We start from the raw sequence: 22,266 nt of genomic DNA, 5'->3' as shown, positions 1-22,266 counted from the left end.
TGTCCCCCGTCGCCCAGTACTGTGGTTACATGTAGATGGATCCATCGACTCTTGAGGTTTATGTGTATGGCCGAAAATTGAGTGTTTAAAAAAAATTCTAGTACTTCCGATCTTACACCAGAAGGAGAAGGATTCCCAGACTGTTCAATGTAATGGACTGTACAGTTGAAGAAGGCTTAAAAGATTTGATATGTACTACTCATACCACGCAAGTGCATCTTCTTTTCGGTAGCTCATCACATAAGAACTCTAAAGTTAAGCGTACTTGACATAAGGCAATTTTGGGATGGGTGACCTCCTTGGAAGTTTTCCAGGGTGTGTGTGAGTGAGGACATAAGCACGCTGGAAAGACCCGTCTTGATACAGTGAGGACAGTCATCGAATCTGGGGCGTTACACTATTTGTGAAAATAGCATCTATGAAGGGTGTTATGAGGTTTGGCAATAAAGTCAAATTTAGTCCGAGGTTCATAGAACCATTTGAGATACTGGAGAAGATTGGGACATTAGCTTATAGATTGGTGTTGCCATCGATGCTGGCTGGAGTATATAATGTGTTCTACATCTCGATGCTGCGAAAGTGTACGTCGAACCATTCACATATCTTTTATTATTTTATTAAAGTTAAGTATTTAATAATAACTTAATGGTGTCTTGTCTGTTTTATGGACTACCTATATTACCCTTCTCTCACACTAAATTCTCAGGGTTCCCACACTCACAAACCCAAGAGCCGCACAAAATAAAAACATCACGCTCTCTTCTTTCACTCCCAAACCAAGAGCCGCACAAAATAAAAAAATGATTTCCCGTTTCTTCCTTTATCAATTCTTGATCAAAAATCTTCCCCAACCCATCTCCCTACAAAAATTCTAATCGGAGTTTTCAGAACCGTCAAAGTCAATTATATGATAATCAATGGCGGATCCACGAAGAGGAAATTGTGTTTGATGTGAAGATTTACACGGGTTTCATTTGCGATTATCGTATATATATATATACATATATATATATATATTTTTTCCCTTTCAATTTTTTCCCTTTTTCCCTTGAATGGACTCTACATCTGTTTGTGTGCTTTTGATTCGGTTAGTGTGACGGTTAAAACTTATTCAAAAATGATGATAGATTTCAAAAATATAAACAAATTTTTATTAAAAAGTGTGACAAATTAATTATTTATTTCATTTTGTGAATGTGAAATGATTGCAATCATAGGAAACGAATGGGGTATTAAATTGTGAAAATTACGTGAACAAATACTTAAATGGAAGGTCTGTACACCGAATAATTCTAATGATTAGATCTGGTGGTGTATTTTTGAAGCATGTGATGGTTTTAATTTGGATACGAAGTATATTTTATTGAATTTATTATATTTTGTAGTGTTTTTAGTTTTATTTACCGTCGAAGACAATTATATAATAGTCAATGGCCGATGAAAATGTTGTTTGGATTTTATATATATCAATGGACATCATTTGTATGATTTTTCAGTGATTGCTTTGTTGATTTAGATGATCCATTTTTGGAATTTTCCTTTCAGTGATTCAATATCGAATTCATATTTTATTTTCATGTGATCGTCATTTTTTTTATAATTGAATAATCATTTCTCACTTATTTGTTGAGAAAGAATGAGAAATAGAGCCATAACATGAGCTCTAAAAAATAATCTAATTTTCTGTAATATTTTGTTTGAAAAATAATTAAACTATATTATAATCTTATAAATATTTATTGAATTATCAGTAAAAATGAGTGTCTTATAAAAACTTCTCCAACAATTTTTCTTAGATAACTCGACTGTCATATGGTTCTGCTCATTGAAGGGCAATGAGGTTCTGTAGAATCATTTTACTTAAAGTGGATGATATTATGTTGGGGGAGAGAGTGGTTAACTAAGTTCACAGACCAATGTAATTTTGTGAGTATATTTTCACTTTATTTTTTATCTCATCCAGTTCTAAATTGAATAATTTAGATTCAATTTCAAAATTTTTATTATGATTAAATTTGCTTAACTTATGAGTTTTATTGCAGATGGTTCCTCAAACAGATAATTTGTGATCTGCTTAAATTTTATCAGTAAGGGTGATACTCAGTTCAATAATTGAGATTGGTTTTACATCCTGTGAGGGCCCGTTATCTTAATCACGATTTATTAACATGCAATCTTGATTAATCAGTAAACAACGGAAAAGTGAGTTACAAATTTGCGTTTGGGCCTATAAAAATTTCGGCATGACCTTCCCGTAAATAGGACATACCAGAAAATCAAATACTCAAAATAAACAACATGTGCCCTCAATAAACACAACAGCATACACACGTGCCAGCCAGACACGATCACGACATACACAAGCCAAAATATCATAGAGCCGACAAGGACCGATAATACCATAATACAATCCTCCAAATATATACATATAGTATCTGGGAGATAGCAACACCATGCAGTACCTAAATACCACTGAGCCCACTCTCAAGGAGCTCTGGTACTTCCCGAGGCTTCCTCTCAAGCGCCTGAGGTCGAACCACCTGTACCACCTGTCATGTCCACACACAAAAGACACGACAGCCCCCTCTCAGGGGTCAGTAACCCCAGTACGAGACATTAAGAAACCACGATATATGACATAGAAATGCAATGATGCCATGCATGAATGCAATGCATGAATAAGTGTAAGATATCAGGTTATCAGGAATCAAATGATCGATATCAACAATCATACATATATGCTCGAGTTTGTCCACGACTCAGCGGACCGTGCCTGGGATATGGCCCAGCCTCGAAGCCAGCAACTACCTAAGCCGGACCGAATCAAGGTAGCCAAACATCTCCAGGACACCATATCATATCATATATAACGAATCTCAATCGAAATATAACTGGATCTGAATAATAGATAGGCTCAATATGATATGTTCAGTGGTATTGATGTGTTTAACTAAAATAAATTGTGTGTGAACAAAAAAAATATTTTATTTTATTTTGCACATCAATTACCAACTGATAATATGCGAGTCAGCATATAATATCTCATAAATCAGCAAATAACAAATAAATCATACACATGGTCATCATATGCCTCTGTCAAATATCGTGAAAAATAACTGATTTCTACGTACCTCAACTAATTTACCAGTAACTTAAATCCTCAAGAAAGTCCTGGAAATGCCAACTCAGATAAATCACCTGATTATTAATTTAAATGATCTTATTATCATATAAAAATTCCAGAACCATTTAAATTCACTTAAAATCCAATTTCAACAATTTAGGCATTTTAAATTCCTAAAATTCCAATATGCAACTAAAATGCCTAAAATCAATCATTTCTATTTTATCATCGCAATTATTATTTTTAGCTTTAAATGACGCCAAAATAATATTCAAGCGACTTCAATAAATTCTAGCTTCACCAGATTATACCTCCAACTCGCACAATTCCGGAACCTACAACAATAACCCAATAATTAATCAATAATGATCCATTATTTGAATGGAAATTGAATGAAATTAACATAGGCAACAATTCGAACAAGACAGCTAGTAATCCCAACAACAGTGACTGGAAATTGAGCCTAACCCGAAGCTAACCGGCAACAGGCGACAAACTCGCCGGAGAAGATGACCGGAATCACGCAGAAAAATGGAGCCGACGGGTCGTTCTCGAAAATTTGCAAAAGTAGTACCAAAAAAAAGCTTACAACACAAGGAACAAAACCCCTCAATCAATTTTTTAGTTTTGAGCGACGGAAGACGGCGAATTCAACGGAGAAAGAGGCGGCGACTTCGACGGGTTTTCAGAAATCACAATTTCACCTAGCAAGAGTGGTATCAATGGAAAGCTTACATCAAGAGTGATAGGATCGGTTGTCGTAACAAGAGTGTTTAGATGGGGGGGTTGAATAAACAATTACAATTAAAATTGTTCTTTTATAATATTTGAGTTCAGTTTGGTGACAAACTGAATCTTGGAATCTTGTTGGTCAATAACAATCAGTTAAACTAGAGTAGTTGCGGAAATTAACTGACTGAAAGATAGAATACGAAACTGAAAGAAATATGCAAGAGTTGTTTCTGGATGTTCGGAGAATTTAATTACTCCTACGTCACCCCTTTTATCACAAGGATAGGATATTCACTAAAAGAATTTGATCAAGTACAACACTTGTACAGACCCACTTCAGTTTGGACTTACTACTGCCAAAATTGAAACTCTTAGTTCTACACAATATTCTCAGTGCGTAACTGATATTAGCACAATTGAATCTAACAACTTTTACAGAGTGCTAATAAGCTCAGATTGTAGCCTTGATTGCTACGAGTAATTCAAATGAAAGTGAGCTAAGATTTTGACAGAGTAACAGCAAGTTTAAGATTGAGTGATCGTCCACTTTTTTTTTCTTTTTCTTCTGCCATATTTATACTCTTCTTTTCCAACGGTAATCTTGAGATAAATTTGAATCTTTGTATCCGTTGGTTTCCACTTGATTATTCCTTCGATATTGTTTGCTTCATTTATTGTAATTCGGCGTCTTGATTGCTTTGTCCGGAATGCGTTGTTTTATGTAGTCTTGGTTGTTGTGCGGCGCTCTTGTAATCTGTTATGTCTTCTTTGTTCTTTCCCGAGACATCTTCAGTTGAGAGACTTTAAGGCATTCGGCTGAATGTTTTAACTGATCAGTTCCAACTGATCAGTTTACTTTGTATCATTGTATCAGCTGATTTCAGTTGATAAGTTCAGTTGCCGAATTTGCTTGCGCGTATCAGTTGATTCATATTTTGTTAATCGATTGATTCATGTTTTGTCAAACTCCAGAATCTAGTTTCCAACAATTTCCCCCTTTATGGTGTTTGAAAAAACCAAGTGATTTAAGATCGAATAACTGAGCTCTTTGTAGATAATAGATTACGCAACTGAATCGTAAATAACTGGATTCCTTGTATATAACATAAAATCTGAGAATATAATATCAGTTGATTCTAATAATCTGATTAATTCTTCTTCAGCTGCTGTTCTTCCCCCTTTTTGTCAAACAACTCCATTTTGTCTGATAACTTTCGAACGTCAATGGAAAGAAGTTTTACATCTGATAAGATACTCGTGGCAACAGTTGTGAGGGAGGTCTGTAGCAATTCTATTTGATTTGAAACAGAGGTTTCTAGTCGCTCAACTCTCTGACTGATTACATCCTGAGTTGTAAAGAGTGAGTTAGCTAGCCCCTTCTTTATTTCACGCACAGTTCTGCTAAGAGAATCCATGTTGGCTTGAAGAGCGTTTAGTTTTGCCGAGTCAAATTCAGTCGAAGAATCTAATTTGACAGTATGAGACAGTTATTATAATTGAATTTTCTTGATTTCAGTGAGCATCTGCTGCATATTGTACTGTATGTTCTGGATTTCTTCAAGAACAACATCCATTTCTGTGGATTGAATTGGAGGTCGCTGACTGGGCGTTTCTGAATGCTTCGATGTTTGTCCAAAAAGAACTAATGCTTGATTAGTTTCCATTGTTCCAGCCATAGGCTGAGCTGGAATGTTTTCTTGAATTTGAGATGATGAACGTTGGTTTTGATCAAGAAATGGACTGTCTGGCTGAATGATGGAGATGGTAGTTCATAAATAGGGGCCTCCTGTGGAGAATTAACTGAACTTTGTTTTTGCTCCTTTGATTCAGTGAGCAACTGACCTTCTACATGTTCAGTAGTTTCTTGTTCTGAGGGTTTTGCTTGTTCATGAGTTTGAATATCTTGTTCAACAGAACTTTCTGGCTGAACTGGTGCTTCAGTTTGAGCTTTTTCCGATTCAGTTATTTCTTTTTCTGAAGTTTGGTTTGACACTTCAATTTGATCTTCAGTTTGAGCAGATATAAGTTTTTCAGCAATAAGTGACTCAACTGGTGCTTCAGATGATATCTTAATGTCTTGCTCTGGTTGTTCAGCTGAATGGGTAACTGAGTCATACTGTGTTTCCTCTAGATGAGCTTCCAAGGTAACAGCTTGAATGATTTCATCAATGTTTGCCAAGGATAGTTCTGCTTCAGAATATAGTTGATGTTCTGTCTGAGAGGATTGAGGTATTCCCTGAACTGGCTTTTCAGTTGCCTGTTGTGGATATGGTTCTTTTTGTGGAGAGGATGATAAATCTTTTTCAGTATTTGAGTTGGGGTGGTTTGTCATGAAGAACTAGTTCCTGATCTTCTTCCCAAAATCTGATTTCACTCTGCAAACTACTAAGATCTGTGTCCAGTTGAGTGAACATAGCTCTATCATTGTATGCAGTTGGACTTGTTGGATTGTAGTTGGACTTCGGCTTTGCTACCATTCTTGTTAGCTTTTTGACGCGAATCTGATCAAAGAAATATTTCTACCTTTCTAATGCCTGTGGAATTGTAGCAGCTTTGACTACTTTCATCACAATCGCTTCTAGCTTGATGAACTTTTTCAGTTGAGATCTATGCTTCAGTTCTTTGGCAAAGATCTCTGTTCTGAAGCTTTTCCAACAATCAAAAGATTTTAATTGTGATGTGGCAAATGCATTGACCTGTTCCCAAACTAGGTCAATGTGTGTTTGAATGACATTGGATGGCCGGGGTTCTTCAAACAACTTGCCTTTTCCTTTGTCAGTTGAGAGAATGTGAGGAAGACCCATTCCAGAATGTGTGGAGTGCACTGGTTCCCTTAATATTACTCCTTTAGATCTGGCTCTAGGCAGGATGGTAGGGAGATTTACAAGAGTCAAGGGAGCTCTTACCTTAGCTGGTGTCTTAGCTTTGGTAACTGAATCATCAGGTGAGACTACTTGCAAAGGGATAGCTTGAATGGGCTGTTGAGCAGCTGATTGAATAAATTTCTCAGGTGGAATGTCTTCCACTATTGTTATTGGTTTGGTTCTTTGAGTCCTTGGTCTCTTGACAAGCTTAGGGGAAGGAGTTTTCTCTGAATCTGATTCACTGATAATCAGTTACCTTTTTGTTGTTTTGGCCTTCTTGACTGGTGATGGCTCAACCTCTAGTTTGGTTTTTGATGGCAAGGTGTTTTTGGCAGTAAAGACCTTGAATTTTGATGATGTTTCAGCATTTTCAGCTACCAAACCCTTCAGTTTTAACAGATAACTGATTTGGTTGGCAAAGCCACATGACTGTTTGGATGACTTGAGCATATTCATCAAGATGTTAAAAATAATATATCTCCAATTTGCTTTCTTTTCACCCATGATTATGGTCATTACCTGGAACTTTTCGAGTGTAAGAGCAGCATAAGAACCGGCTTTTGCTCACATACCCTTTGCCAGGATATCAGCTAACAACTGAATTTCTGGTTTCAGTTCCTTCTTTGGATCAGAAACCTTGATTTTCCGTCCATCAGCAGATAATCGAGACTGCATTTCTTCAATATCTTGAGTTCTTACTTCAGAAAAGCTGACATAACCATCAGTTGGCAGAGAGAAGATTTCTCCGAAAGCTTCTTCAGAAAGGAGAAGCAACTGATCATTGATAGTCACAAAGATAGTGTCATTAGCAGTGATAAATCCCTTCCGATAGAATCCATTGACCTCCTTGAGGTATATCTTCTGAGAAGATTGTCCTAAGAACATCCTGAGACCTGCCGACTCAAGCTTTAGAAATACATTCTTAACGTTTGCTTCTTGAATCGATAGAACCGAGTTAAAATCGATGACCATCGCATTCAAATTTCAGAACTTATTCTCTTCAATTTGCAGATCACTACACTTTCCGAAATGGCAAACCAGATTTACAATAAATGAACCAAACAATATCGAAGGAATAATCAAGTGGAAACCAAAGGATACAAAGATTCAAATTTATCTCAAGATTACCGTTGGAAAAGAAGAGTATAAATATGGCAGAAGAAAAAGAAAAAAAAAAAGTGGACGATCACTCAATCTTAAACTTGCTGTTACTCTGTCAAAATCTTAGCTCACTCTCATTTGAATTACTCGTAGCAATCAAGGCTACAATCTGAGCTTATTAGCACTCTGTAAAAGTTGTTAGATTCAATTGTGCTAATATCAGTTATGCACTGAGAATATTGTGTAGAACTAAGAGTTTCAGTTTTGGCAGTAGTAAGTCCAAACTGAAGTGGGTCTATACAAGTGTTGTACTTGATCAAAGTCTTTTAATGAATATCCTATCCTTGTGATAGAAGGGGTGACGTAGGAGTAATTAAATTCTCCGAACATCCAGAAACAACTCTTGTATATTTCTTTCAGTTTCGTATTCTATCTTTCAGTCAGTTAATTTCCGCAAATACTCTATTTTAACTGATTGTTATTGACCAACAAGATTCCAAGATTCAGTTTGTCACCAAACTGAACTCAAATATTATTAAAGAACAATTTTCATTGTAAGTGTTTATTCAACCCCCCCCCTCCCCTTCTAAACACTCTTGTTACGACAACCGATCCTATCAAGTGGTATCAGAGCCAAGGTCATGGGTTCGATTCCCATTGATTGCAAGGAGTGCAATTATTGGAGGGAGATGGTTGGGTGCAATAATTGTCCTTGCTTGGTAGAGCGATCGAACCATGGTGCTTGTGCTGCTGTGCGGTTTAAAAGATTTGAGTTGCACCATTACCACTAGTTATAGCTATTGGTAAAGCGGTAAGCACTCGGTTCTACAATTGGTATCAGAGCGGTTGAATCTTGTCCTTGAATACTTCTGATCTATAAATCTGCTAGCATGACTTCATTCAATAAAATTCCTATGTTCTCAAGAGAAGATTTCGATGACTGGAAAATCAGAATGTAGGCTCACTTAGCTGAACAAGATGATGACATGTGGTATGTCATAACAGACGGACCCATGAAGATTCTAAAATCAAACACTGTAATTGCCATAACTGAAGGGGCACCACAGAGAATTCAAAAGCCCAGAGAAGAGTGGAAAACTGAGGACAAAAGAAAAGACAATCTTGACAATGTGGCCAAAGATACCCTGTACAAAACACTGGACAAAGCAACATTCAACAAAATAAAGATGTGCAAAACAGCAAAAGAAATTTGGGAAAAGTTGATTCAATTATATGAAGGAAATGACCAAACAAAAGAAAATAAACTCTCTGTTGCTGTTCAGAAATTTAACAATATCAAAATGAAGGTTGGAGAATCAATGAATGAGTATGATGAAAGGGTGAGCAGTATTATCAATGAATTAAATGCACTTGGAAAAGTGTATACAAACAAAGAAGTTGCACTGAAAGTGATGAGAAGCCTTCCAAAGGAATGGGATGTCAAAACTATGGCCATGAGAGAGTCTAAAGACTTAAACCAGATCGAACTTCATGATCTATTCGCTGATTTAAAAGCTTATGAATTTGAATTGCAGAATAGAGAAGGAGAACCATCTACTCCTACAACTACAACTGCTTTAGCAGCTGTCAGAACTGAACCAATCAGTTCAGCCGAGAAATCGGCTGATCAGTTAAGCAATGATGTTATGTCTTTATTCATCAAAAATTTTGGGAGGTTCATGAGAAAGAACCAAGGAAACATTCAGAAGCAATACCAGAGAAATAATTCCAAAGAAGAAACAAATGCTTGCTACAATTGTGGCAAAACAGGTCATTACATTACTGACTGTCCTAAACCTAAAAAGGACAGTCAAGGATCAACTGACAGAAGAAAGAAATCACATGAGCATAAGAGAAGACCCAGAGATGATAAAAAAAATCTACAGAAAGAAACATGAGGTTCTATTAGCTGAAGAGAACAAATCCAAATGAGCAGAAACTGATAGTGACGAATCAGAACCAGAAAGAATGAGTACCAGAAACTTGCATCATCATTTGAGGAAATAAAGTCAAAGCAAAATGATCCCATGGACAATAAAACCAAAACTGATGAATCAGTTGATGGGTTGAGTCTAAAAAGGGAAATTGCTGAGTTAAAAGCAGAGAGAAAGAAAGATCAGTCACTAATCCAGAAATTGATCCTTGAAAATTCAAAACAGACTGAACTCATTCAATCTTGGAATAAGTCGTCTACTGCAGTGAATGAGATGCAGAATTCACAAAAATCAGTTTCTGATAAAACTGGTTTAGGGTTCAGTAATCAACGAGAAACGTTTTCAAATGATACTCAACCAAAGCTGACAATGAACAAAGGGAAGTACATTCACTTTGTCAAGTCAGCAGTGGTACAAGAACAAATTGAGCCCATTAAACTGATTGAACAACCTACTGAGAAGTTGAACAAGGCTAGAAGATATGGGATTGGCTATAGTCAAAAGCTTTCAACTGATTCACAAAGCTGGTCATCAAAAAGATTTCACAAAAACTATTCGAATGGCTATATCAATTACTATAACTGCAAGCCAGTTCAGAAGAGATATAGATTGAACAATCAGTTGAATAAGACTAAACCACATATTGTATCATCTGTACACTACTCACCGAGCACACAAAAGCCGAGAAAAACCATTTGGAATACAGCTACTGGAAAGTCAGTTAGACTAATCCAAGTATGGGTTCCAAAGGGACTAATAAGTTTTGGACCCAAATAGATATGGGTACCAAATCATATTATGTGTGTTCTTGCAGGTAACAGGTACAAATAAAAATTCAATATGGTATTTGGACAGCGGTTGCTCAAGACATATGACAGGAGATGCAAATATGCTATCTCAACTGACCAAATATAGTGGTCCAAAAATCAGTTTCGGTGATAATTCCAAAGGTAAAACCGTGGGTAAGGGTAAGCTTATCCATGGTAACTTTACTATTAAAGATGTTTTATTAGTAGAGAATCTGAAGTATAACTTGATTAGCATCAGTCAGTTATGTGACAATGGACTCTCGGTACAATTTGATAAAAACTCATGCTCAGTTAAAACATCAACTGATGAAATCATACTAACTGACAAACGATGTGGAAACACATATAAAGTCAGTTGGAATGAACAACCTCATGCACCAGTATGCTTTATTGCTTCAAAATCATCTCAAAACTGGTTGTGGCATAAAAGGTTAAATCATCTAAACTTTAAATCCATTGCCTATCTGAGTAAACATGAACTTGTAACTGGTTTGCCCAAAATAAATTTTTCAAAAGAAAAACTTTGCTCAGCATGTCAGTATGGAAAACAAGTACGATCTTCTTTCAAAAACAAGGGCTGTAAATCTTCGTCTCGATGCTTAGAACTATTGCACATGGATCTCTTCGGACCAGTCATGAGCTTAGTGGGAATGAAATACACCTTGGTGGTCGTAGATGATTTTTAAAGATTTACTTGGGTTATCTTTCTCAAATCCAAAGACCATACGGCTGCAAAACTGATTAAACTCTTTAAAAGACTTTTAAATGAAAAATCAGTTGGGATTGATCGAATCAGATCTGATCAAGGAACTGAATTCATAAGTCAAACACTTTCAAGCTTTCTAGAAAATGCTGGAATCAACCATGAGCTCTCAGCAACAAGAACTCCTCAGCAAAACGGTGTAGCTGAGAGAAGAAATCGAACCCTTAAAGAAGCTGCTAGAACAATGCTTGCTGATTCTGGTATTTCTCAAAGATTTTGGGCAGAAGCAGTAAACACTGCATGTTATACTCAGAACAGATCAATGATTAATAAAAATCATATGAAAACACCATATGTGATCTGGCATGGAAGAAAAAGTATAATCACTTATTTCAAAATATTCGGCTGTAGATGTTTTATTCATGATAATGGTAAAAATTACTTAAAAGCATTCGATGCCAAATCTGCAGAAGGAATATTCCTTGGATATTCATCAGTTAGTATAGCTTATAGAGTCTTTAATAAGAAAACTTTAAATGTTGAAGAATCTGCGCATGTTGATTTTGATGAAACTGTACTAACTGATAAGCCAACTGATCAAGTTGAGCTAGCTGATCGATTTGCAGATATCAGTTTGGAAGATGATGACAAAGACGAAAGTCATAATGATCAAAACATCTTTCAAACACATGAACCAGAGATAATAGATCAATTAAATGAGCAAGAAGTCAATGCTGACAATCAGTTATTAAAGCAAACTGATAACATTCAAATACCAGCTGACGAGGCATCAACTGAAGCTGAAAACTGCATTCAGTTACCAACTGAAGAAGTTGCTGATGCAACAAATGCAGAGTACAGATGGAGAAAATCACATCCACCACAACTGGTAATAGGAAATCCATTTGACCCAGTAAGAACTCGAAATCAAATGTTAAATTTATTTATTCATTCAGCCTTTGTCTCACAAATGGAACCAAAGAAAACTGAGGAAGCTCTTGCTGATCCTAACTGGGTAAATTCTATGCAAGAAGAGCTGAATCAGTTCACTCACAATAACGTCTGGAACTTAGTTCCAAGACCAACTTCAAAAACCATTATAGGTACAAAATGGGTGTACAGGAATAAACTAAACGAGGACGGTTCAGTTATACGCAACAAAGCAAGACTAGAAGCATAAGGATAGGATATTCACTAAAAGACTTTGATCAAGTACAACACTTGTACAGATCCACTTCAGTTTGGACTTACTACTGCCAAAACTGAAACTCTTAGTTCTACACAATATTCTTAGTGCGTAACTGATATTAGCACAATTGAATCTAACAACTTTTACAGAGTGCTAATAAGCTCAGATTGTAGCCTTGATTTCTACGAGTAATTCAAATGAGAGTGAGCTAAGATTTTGACAGAGTAATAGCAAGTTTAAGATTGAGTGATCGTCCACTTTTTTTTTTCTTTTTCTTCTGCCTTATTTATACTCTTCTTTTCCAATGGTAATCTTGAGATAAATTTGAATCTTTGTATCCGTTGGTTTCCACTTGATTATTCCTTCGATATTGTTTGCTTCATTTATTGTAATTCGGCGTCTTGATTGCTTTGTCCGGAATGCGTTGTTTTAAGTAGTCTTGGTTGTTGTGCGGCGCTCTTGTAATCTGTTATGTCTTCTTTATTCTTTCCCGAGACATCTTCCGTTGAGAGACTTTAAGGCATTCGGCTGAATGTTTTAACTGATCAGTTCCAACTGATCAGTTTACTCTGTATCATTGTATCAGCTGATTTCAGTTGATAAGTTCAGTTGCCGAATTTGCTTGCACATATCAGTTGATTCATATTTTGTTAATCGATTGATTCATGTTTTGTCAAACTCCAGAATCTAGTTTCCAACAAAGAGCTTTCCAATCGTATATTTACTTGAATTTTTCGGCAACTAGTGCGGCCACAATCGACGGTCCAAGTGGCGAAAATGGGTTTGAAGATTTGTACAGAAAGTTACGGGAAGAGATGAGGAATTCGGTGTGTGTTTATAGGTGTAGTGTGTGTGAGAGAGTGTATCATAATATATATATATATATATATATATATATATATATATATATATTCTGCATGTTTATCTTTTATCTTTTCGAGGTTCGAAATTTGACCCGGTTTATTTTATTTCAACTCTTATTTGCTATAAAATTTAAATATGCATAAATAAACAATTTAATTATCTGACTTAATTATTTTAAATTCCTCAATTTAAAATAATTAATCTTAATTATCGTCAAATCACATTTAATTAAATCGGGTCATTACATTTCTCCCCTCTAACAAAAGATTTCGTTCTCGAAATCGAAACACACAACACACCTTATATACAACCTAGTCACACATCTACCACTGATAGTACATAGGAAAGTCAGAGTACATGGAATAATTTGTGACAATTTCAAACAACTGAGGCCATTCTTGACGCATTTTAGCCTTCAGCTCTCATGTAGCCTCTTCAGTCCCATGTCTACTCCACTGTACCATAACTAATGGAATCGTCTTATTTCGAAGTTGATTATCCTTTCGATTAAGAATCTGTATAGGATACTCAACATAGCTAGGAGAACTATCCAACTCCACATCCTCGGGTCTCAGAACATGAGATGGATCCGGCTCATACTTCCGCAGCATAGATACATGAAACACATCATGTATAGCAGACAAACTCTGCGGCAAGTCCAATCTATAAGCTAATAAACCGATCCTCCCAACAATAGTATACGGTCCAATATAACGTGGAGCTAACTTCCCTTTTCGCCCAAATCTCATTGTTCCACGAAACGGTGAAACTTTCAAGAAAACTTGATCGCCAACTTGAAATTCTAAAGGTCTACGTCTTTTATTTGCGTAGCTAGCTTGACGATCCTGAGATGCTTTCATTCTTTTTCTAATCAAATTTATCTTTTCATTCATTTCTTCAACGAACTCAGGTTATGCCAATGGTTTTTCTCCAACTTCATTCCAACATACGGGCGATCGACACCTTCTACCATACAAAGCTTCGAATGGTGCCGTCCCAATAGTTGTTTGAAAACTATTATTGTAGGAGAATTCAACAAAAGGTAAATATTCTTGCCAGTTTCCACCAAAATCCATTACCACTGATCGTAACATATCTTCCAAAGTTTGTATAGTCCTCTCTGTCTGACCATCTGTTTGGGGATGATAAGCTGTACTCATTGCCAATTTAGTACCCAAAGCATTCTGAAGACTACTTGTAAGCAAATCTAGGATCTCGGTCAGATACAATAGATACTAGAACTCCATGCAATCGAATAACATTATCCACATATAATCGTGCCATTTTATTATAAGCATAAGTACGATCGTATGGAATAAAGTGTGCTGATTTGGACAATCTGTCGACTATCACCCAGATAGCATCACAACCTCTGTTTGATCTGAGCAAGTGAGTCACGAAATCCATTGCAATATGTTCCCAGTTCCATTGTGGTATTTCTAAACTCTGTGACATACCTCCAGGTTTCATTCTCTCGGTTTTAACCTGCTGGCATGTCAAACATTTCGCTACAATTCTGAAATGTCTCTTTTCATCACATCCCACCAGAAATATGGCTTCAGTATGTGGTACATTCTATGAGTACCAGGATGGACACTATGACGAATACAATGTGCCTCTTGAAGCAATGCTTCTCTCAATCCTGTGACATTTGGTACCACTAACCTGTTATTCATTCGTAAACAACCATCTGATGAGATATTGTATTTATCAGGGTTACCAGAAAAAACCAAATATTTCGATTTCTGAACATGTGGATCATTATTTTGAGCTTTCTTGATCTTCGAAATAATCTTCGGCTCAAATGGTAAAGCAGATACAATAAAATGATTGCCTTTCGGCTGAAAAGTCAAACCAGAAGTACATAAATCATCATAATTCTGCCAGACATGAATAGATGCTATCATAACATCCTGATAATGTTGGGGAATTACCCCGAAGCGATGTCGACCACGATGATAATAGTACCCCAATAATGCGGAATAAAACAACCAACAAGAACACAAAGATTTACGTGGTTCATCCAATATAGGCTACATCCACGGAGCACTGCAACTTTTATAACCGGAAGAAATATTACAACAAGTGTATACACCAATACACTCAATATTCCTCACTCCCAAACCCGAGTATACCGAGAAAATAATTTCTCTAACTCACAAAAGAGAATTCCCGCACTCAAGAAAAATACATTCTTATTTTCTATGCACTCTCTTTTTATCAAAGCTGAAAAGCTTTTGATTTTGGGATACAATAACTGAAGGAATTGGGCTCTATTTATATCTAAATTCCTCGTTCAGTTTTGTAAATTCTTTCGATGTGGGATACGTTTTTTATTATTTAATTTAATGTGGGTCCCACCCCATTAAATTCTTACCTAACAATTCTCCCACTTGAAGACTTGATTCCAATCATGTCTTCACACCATCAGTGCAGCAGCTCATACCACCTTTGTTAGTTCAGGAGACCAACTGAAGTCAAACACAACTTCAGTTTTTTAATGATAACAGCCTTCGTGAGCATATCAGCTGGATTTTTGCTTCCAGGAATCTTCTCAAGCTTCAAGACTCCATTCACCCGATCTCTAAGGATCCTCATTCCAAGGATTTGTTTTGCAACACCCAAATCCTTCAAAGCAAATTCTTTTGATAACTCTTTCTCGAGTTTATCAATCTCCTCCAGACAAGCTCCTGCTATCAACATATCATCTACATATATCAGTAGTATGATATAATAACCATCAAGCTTCACATAACAACAGTGATCAGCCTGATACCTTAGAAAACAATCATTATTCATTACACCATCAAACTTCTTGTACCACTGGCTTGATTGAGACCATACAAGCTCTTCTGAAGTTTGCACACCATTTTCTCTTTCCCTCGTACTTCAAATCCCTGTGATTGATTCATTTCTTCATCTAGCTCACCATGAAGAACCGTCGTCTTTACATCTAACTGTTCCAGATGTAAATCTTCTTTTACCATAAATCCAAGTACAGTCCTGATGGTAGTTAACTTTACCACCAGAGAGAAAATATCAGTGTAACCAATGACTTTCTTTTCACCTTTTATAACAAGTATTTCTTTGTACCGCTTGCTACCGTCATGTTCTAACCTGTACTCCCACTTTCTATGTAAAACCTTTTTACGTTCAGGAAGTTCTGACAACTCCCACATGTGATTGGATGACAGTGAATCCATCACATCTTCCATGGAAAACTCCCACTGTTTAAAGGTCTCATAAACATCCGATTTATTTTTCACAAAATAAACCCAAAATATCCTGCTCGAATCGTCAACAGTAGTGCCATAATATCTTGAGTGATCTTCAAGGGATGTCACAGGAGATAGTCCACATACATCAGAATGTACCAGCTCCAAATCCGCTGATATCGGTTCTCTGACCTCTTTTGAAAAGTTCACCTTTTTCTGCTGTCCAAAAAATACAGCTTCACACCGCTTGTGTTCAACGATTTTTAATTTTGGTAGCTTTCCGTTTGGAACAAGCATCTTCATTCCCTTCTCACTCATATCCCCAAGCCTACTATGCCATAGACTTGAATTAGCTCCAGCATCCACAGCCGCTAATTTATTTCTCAAACTGGAAGTCATATAAAGTGTTCCAGTTTTCTTTCCTCGAGCAACAATCATGGCTCCCTTTTTCACTTTCCAAGAACCATCACCAAAGGTCACCTTATGACCTTCGTCGTCCTGTTGTCACACTGAAATCAAATTGTGTGTCAACTTTGGTACATGCCTTACTTCGTTGATTTTCCAGACAGATCCATTTGTCATCTTCATCCGGATATCACCCATACCAATTATTTCCAAAGGTTTTCCATCAGCGAGGAAAACATTTCCGTAATCTCCCGCAATGTAATTATCGAATACATCACGATTACCAGTGGTATGAAACAAAGCTCCCGAGTCCATAACCCAAGAATCAACCGGGCTTTCCATGGATAGTAATAGAGCATCATGTACCTCCTCAGTAACAATATTAGCGTTGTTCCTCGTTGATTTGCAATTCTTTTTCAAGTTACCAGTCTCACCACAGCTCCAGCACTTCACATTCTTTTCAAAGTTGCTTTTGTCTTTTCCATTTCTTGACCTGGATCTACCATGCCATTGGTTAAAACTCTTTTCGCCACTCTTGCCCCTTCCTCTATTCTCGAGATTTAGAGCAGAACTTGATGATGTTCCTTCACCAGAATCCATCTTGCGAACTTCCTCGGCAAGAATTTGATCTCTAACATCATTGAATTGTTAAACCAAATGGCATTACCAGGAATTAATAATGCCCATATCTAGTTCTAAAAGCTGTTTTAGGAACATCGTCTTCTCTAACCCGAAGTTGATGGCATCCTGATCGAAGATAATCTTCGAATAAACAGAATTTCCTTGAAGTTGATCAAACAAGTCATCAATTCTAGGCAGAGGGTATTTATTTTTAACAGTGACTCGATTGAGCTGCCTATAATCAATGCACATTCTCATGGAACCATCTTTCTTCTTTATGAACAGTACAGGTGCTCCCCAGGGTGACATACTAGGGCGTATATAACCTTTTTCGAGTAAGTCATGTAACTGCTCTTTCAATTCTTTTAGTTCAGCCGGAGCCATTCTGTACGGCGCTCTAGAGATCGGCGCAGTACCCGGCATCAAGTCGATGCTAAAATCAATTTCTCTCTGCGGTGGAAAGCCTGGTATTTCTGCAGGAAAGACATCGGGAAATTCTTTCGCTACTGGGATATCAGATAATTTCGGTTCTTTCTTGGTAGCATCCACAGCATAAACCATATATCCCTCATTTCCTAAAGATAATAATCTAAACATTTCCATTGCTGAGACTAACGGTATCTTAGCCTGTGATCCTCGACCATAAAAATTCCATTTGCTACCATAGTATGGCCTAAATCGTACTACACCATGAAAACAATCTACAGTGGCTCGATAACTGGATAGTGTGTCCATACCAATGATACAATCAAAATCATGCAACGGTAATACAATCAAGTTTGTGATCATAATGCTATCATCGAAATGCAACACACCGTCTAACACAATTTGCCCAAATGGAATAAATCGACCAGCTGGCATAGACACAGATACAGTTTCATGAAATGGTGTAGTCCAAAGTTCATATTCATCAACATAATCGGATGCAATGAATGAATGAGATGCTCCAGTATCAAATAAAACTCGTGCAATATGATCGTAAATAAGGCAAGTACCTGCGATCACCCCGCCTGGAGCCTCTCTAGCCTGATCCTCGGTCAAAGCATATACTCGGGCTTGTTGAGGACCTTGGAAAGACTGTGGCACATTACCCCTGAACTGTGGGTAACTAGACTGCTGGTAGGATGGTGCAGGAGAAAATGGTTGCTGAGATGAGCCACCTGGAAAACTACCTCTGGCATAAGGCAACTGCTGTGGCTGCATCTGTCCCTATGCACGGTTCGGACAAACTCTGGCAAAATGCCCTGACTGACCACAAGTATGACATGAACCCTGTACTCCACTACACTGTTCAGTAGGATGTCTTCCTCCGCATCGATCACAGTAAATCACGGGGTACTGTGCACCTGTTGCACTTTTCAAACTGCTCGAACTAGAAGAACTGGACTGATATTTCTTTTTAAACTGTTTTCCTTTTGGTCTGAATTGTTTTTGTTTCTGCTGTTAGTATGACTGTTGAGATAGAAAAGATGGTGTACCTGCTGAAAAAAATGAACCACCACTAGGCATTTGTGGAGCCTGTGGTTGTCTACCCCTTTTCAATCCAGCTTCAATTCCAATCGCCTTATCCATAGCTTCGGCATAAGTTGTAGGCGACCCAGCCATAACCATAGCATGAATTTGAAAGTCCAGTCCTTCCAAAAATTTTGAAATTTTCCCTTTTTCACTCACGGCCACATGTGGTACATAAGTGAGAAGAGCAGAAAGTTGTCGAGCATATTCTTCCACAGAGATATTACCCTGAACGAGTTGATAAAATTCATATTTTCTGGCTGAGTAGTAGAATGGTGGAGCATATTCTTGGAGAAATTTAGCACGAAACACCTCCCAAGAAATCTGACTACCTGTTTGTTGCAGTACATTTGTAGTAGCCTCCCACCAACGCTGTGCACGATCCCGTAGTTGGAGGACTGCCATAGTTAACCTTCTATCAGCATCATAATTTACTGTGTTGAACAAGAATTCCATGTGTTTCAACCATCCTTCTGCTCGATCACTGCCTTCATTTCCAAAGAATTTCGCAGAATGCATATTCTGAAATCGAGCTGCAGCCAATTCCATTTCATCAACTCGGTGCACTAACTGTTCTACCTCTGCATCAGCTTTAGCGGCTATCTCTGCAACACGACACCCACGCCTACCTCGAGGAACTCCGTCATTTCCTCCGATATTCTGTGCCCCAGACTCCTGAGCCACTTCTTTTCCTTTCTCTTTATTTCCTCTAGTTGCCATTCTACAGGATTTAAGGTTAAATTCCCAAAATATTCCATAACCTCAATATAATCCAAAGCACTGAAATACAACTCAAATGTATAATCTACATGTCATATCTCTGAGATACTAACATATAATTCATGCCAAACAAGAGCCAGTAATTTCAAATAATCAAACACATGCACACAAATATCTTGTGCCTAAACTCGAGTGTACTAACTCTAGTACGAGCGTATCCCAGTCTATGCTCTGATACCAACTATGAGAGCCCGTTATCTTAATCACGATTTATTAACATGCAATCTTGATTAATCAGTAAACAGCGGAAAAATGAGTTAAAAATTTGCGTCTGGGCCTATAAAAATTTCGGCATGACCTTCCCGTAAATAGGACATACCAGAAAATCAAATACTCAAAATAAACAACATGTGCCCTCAATAAACACAACAGCATACGCACGTGCCATCCAGACACGATCATGACATACACAAGCCAAAATATCATAGAGCCGACAAGGCTCGATAATACCATAATACAATCCTCCAAATATATACATATAGTATCTAGGAGACAGCAACACCACGCAGTACCTAAATACCACTGAGCCCACTCTCAAGCAGATCTGGTACTTCTTGAGGCTTTCTCTCGAGCGCCTGAGGTCAAACCACCTGTACCACCTGTCATGTCTACACACAAAAGACACGACAGCCCCCTCTCGGGGGTCAGTAACCCCAGTACGAGACATCAAGAAACCACGATATATGACATAGAAATGCAATGATGCCATGCATGAATGCAATGCATGAATAGGTGCAAGATATCAGGATATCAGGAATCAAATGATCGATATCAACAATCATACATATATGCTCGAGCTGGTCCACGACTCAGCGGACCGTGCCTGGGATATGGCCCAGCCTCGAAGCCAGCAACTACCCAACACGGACCGAATCAAGGTAGCCAAACATCTCAAGGACACCATATCATATCATATATATAACGGATCTCAACCGAAATATAACTGGATCTTAATAATAGATAGGCTCAATATGATATGTTCAGTGGTATTGATGTGTCTAACTAAAATAAAATGTGTGTGAACAAAAAAAATATTTTATTTTATTTTGCACATCAATTACCAACTGATAATATGCGAGTCAGCATATAATATCACATAAATCAGCAAATAACAAATAAATCATACACAGGATCATCAGATACCTCTGTCAGACATCGTGAAAAATAACTGATCTCTACGTACCTCAACTAGTTTACCAGTAACTTAAATCCTCAAGAAAGTCCTGGAAATGCCAACTCAGACAAATCACCTGAATATTAATTTAAATGGTCTTATTATCATATAAAAATTCCAGAACCATTTAAATTCACTTAAAATCCAATTTCAACAATTTAGGCATTTTAAAATCCTAAAATTCCAATATGCAACTAAAATGCCTAAAATCAATCATTTCTATTTTATCGTCGCAATTATTCTTTTTAGCTTTAAATGACGCCAAAATAATATTCAAGCGACTTCCATAAATTCTAGATTCACCAGATTATACCTCCAACTCGCACAATTCCGGAACCTACAACAACAACAAAAATTAATCAATAATGATCCATTATTTCAATGGAAATTGAATGAAATTCACATAGGCAACAATTCGCTCCAAGACAGCTAGTAATCCCAAAAACAGTGACTGGAAATCGAGCCTAACCCGAAGCTAACCGGCAACAGGCGACAAACTCGCCGGAGAAGATGACCGGAATCACGCAGAAAATGGAGCCGACGGGTCGTTCTCGAAAATTTACAAAATTAGTACCAAAAGAAAGCTTACAACACAAGGAACAAATCCCCTCAATCAATTTTTAGTTTTGAGCGGCGGAAGACGGCGAATTCAACGGAGAAAGAGGCGGCGACTTCGACGGGTTTTCAGAAATCACAATTTCACCTAGCAAGAGTGGTATCAATGGAAAGCTTACATCAAGAGATTTCCAATCGTATATTTACTTGAATTTTTCGGCAACTGGTGCGGCCATGATCGACGGTCAAAGTGGCGAAAATGGGTTTGAAGATTTGTACAGAAAGTTACAGGAAGAGATGAGGAATTCGGTGTGTGTTTATAGGTGTAGTGTGTGTGAGAGAGTGTTTATCGTTTATCTTTTCGGGGTTCGAAATTTGACCCGATTTATTTTATTTCAACTCTTATTTGCTATAAATTTAAATATGCATAAATACACAATTTAATTATCTGACTTAATTATTTTAAATTCCTCAATTTAAAATAATTAATCTTAATTATCGTCAAATCACATATAATTAAATCGGATCATTACACATCCATTTTATTGTTCTATTATTTTCAAAACCAATTTTATACTCGATGAATGACACTATACTTCTTTTCCCACATCCTTTCTTTTTTGTATTGTAAAGATATTTTGAAGTTTTATGTAATTTTAATTTAATCATCAAGTTTTATTTGCA

At 37.1% G+C, this 22,266-nt stretch overlaps 1 protein-coding gene and 2 long non-coding RNA genes across 3 annotated transcripts; all 3 read right to left on the bottom strand.

The window, feature by feature from the left end:
* Positions 1 to 2,404: 2,404 nt before the first annotated feature.
* Positions 2,405 to 3,857, bottom strand: LOC140837324 (uncharacterized). Its single transcript, XR_012119304.1, has 4 exons — positions 3,593 to 3,857; positions 3,436 to 3,459; positions 3,132 to 3,198; positions 2,405 to 2,549 (listed from the first exon to the last, which is right to left on the bottom strand). It is a non-coding gene; the product is annotated as an uncharacterized lncRNA (long non-coding RNA).
* Positions 3,858 to 13,742: 9,885 nt separating this feature from the next.
* On the bottom strand, positions 13,743 to 14,213 carry LOC140835801 (uncharacterized). Its single transcript, XM_073201209.1, has one exon. It carries the CDS (start codon positions 14,211 to 14,213, stop codon positions 13,743 to 13,745), a length of 471 nt encoding a protein of 156 aa, XP_073057310.1.
* Positions 14,214 to 20,016: 5,803 nt separating this feature from the next.
* On the bottom strand, positions 20,017 to 21,865 carry LOC140837323 (uncharacterized). Its single transcript, XR_012119303.1, has 3 exons — positions 21,497 to 21,865; positions 21,341 to 21,364; positions 20,017 to 21,103 (listed from the first exon to the last, which is right to left on the bottom strand). It is a non-coding gene; the product is annotated as an uncharacterized lncRNA (long non-coding RNA).
* Between the last annotated feature and the right edge of the window lie 401 nt (positions 21,866 to 22,266).

Source organism: Primulina eburnea, chromosome 7 (assembly GCF_022965805.1).
Source record: "Primulina eburnea isolate SZY01 chromosome 7, ASM2296580v1, whole genome shotgun sequence".
Lineage (NCBI taxonomy): Eukaryota > Viridiplantae > Streptophyta > Magnoliopsida > Lamiales > Gesneriaceae > Primulina > Primulina eburnea.
Note: the sequence above shows the minus strand (reverse complement) of the source record. Positions and strands in the feature narration are given on the sequence as shown.

Excerpts from the sequence above, each read along its gene's own strand:
- LOC140835801 (XM_073201209.1), bottom strand. The coding sequence starts at position 14,213 with ATGAATGAAAAGATAAATTTGATTAGAAAAAGAATGAAAGCATCTCAG.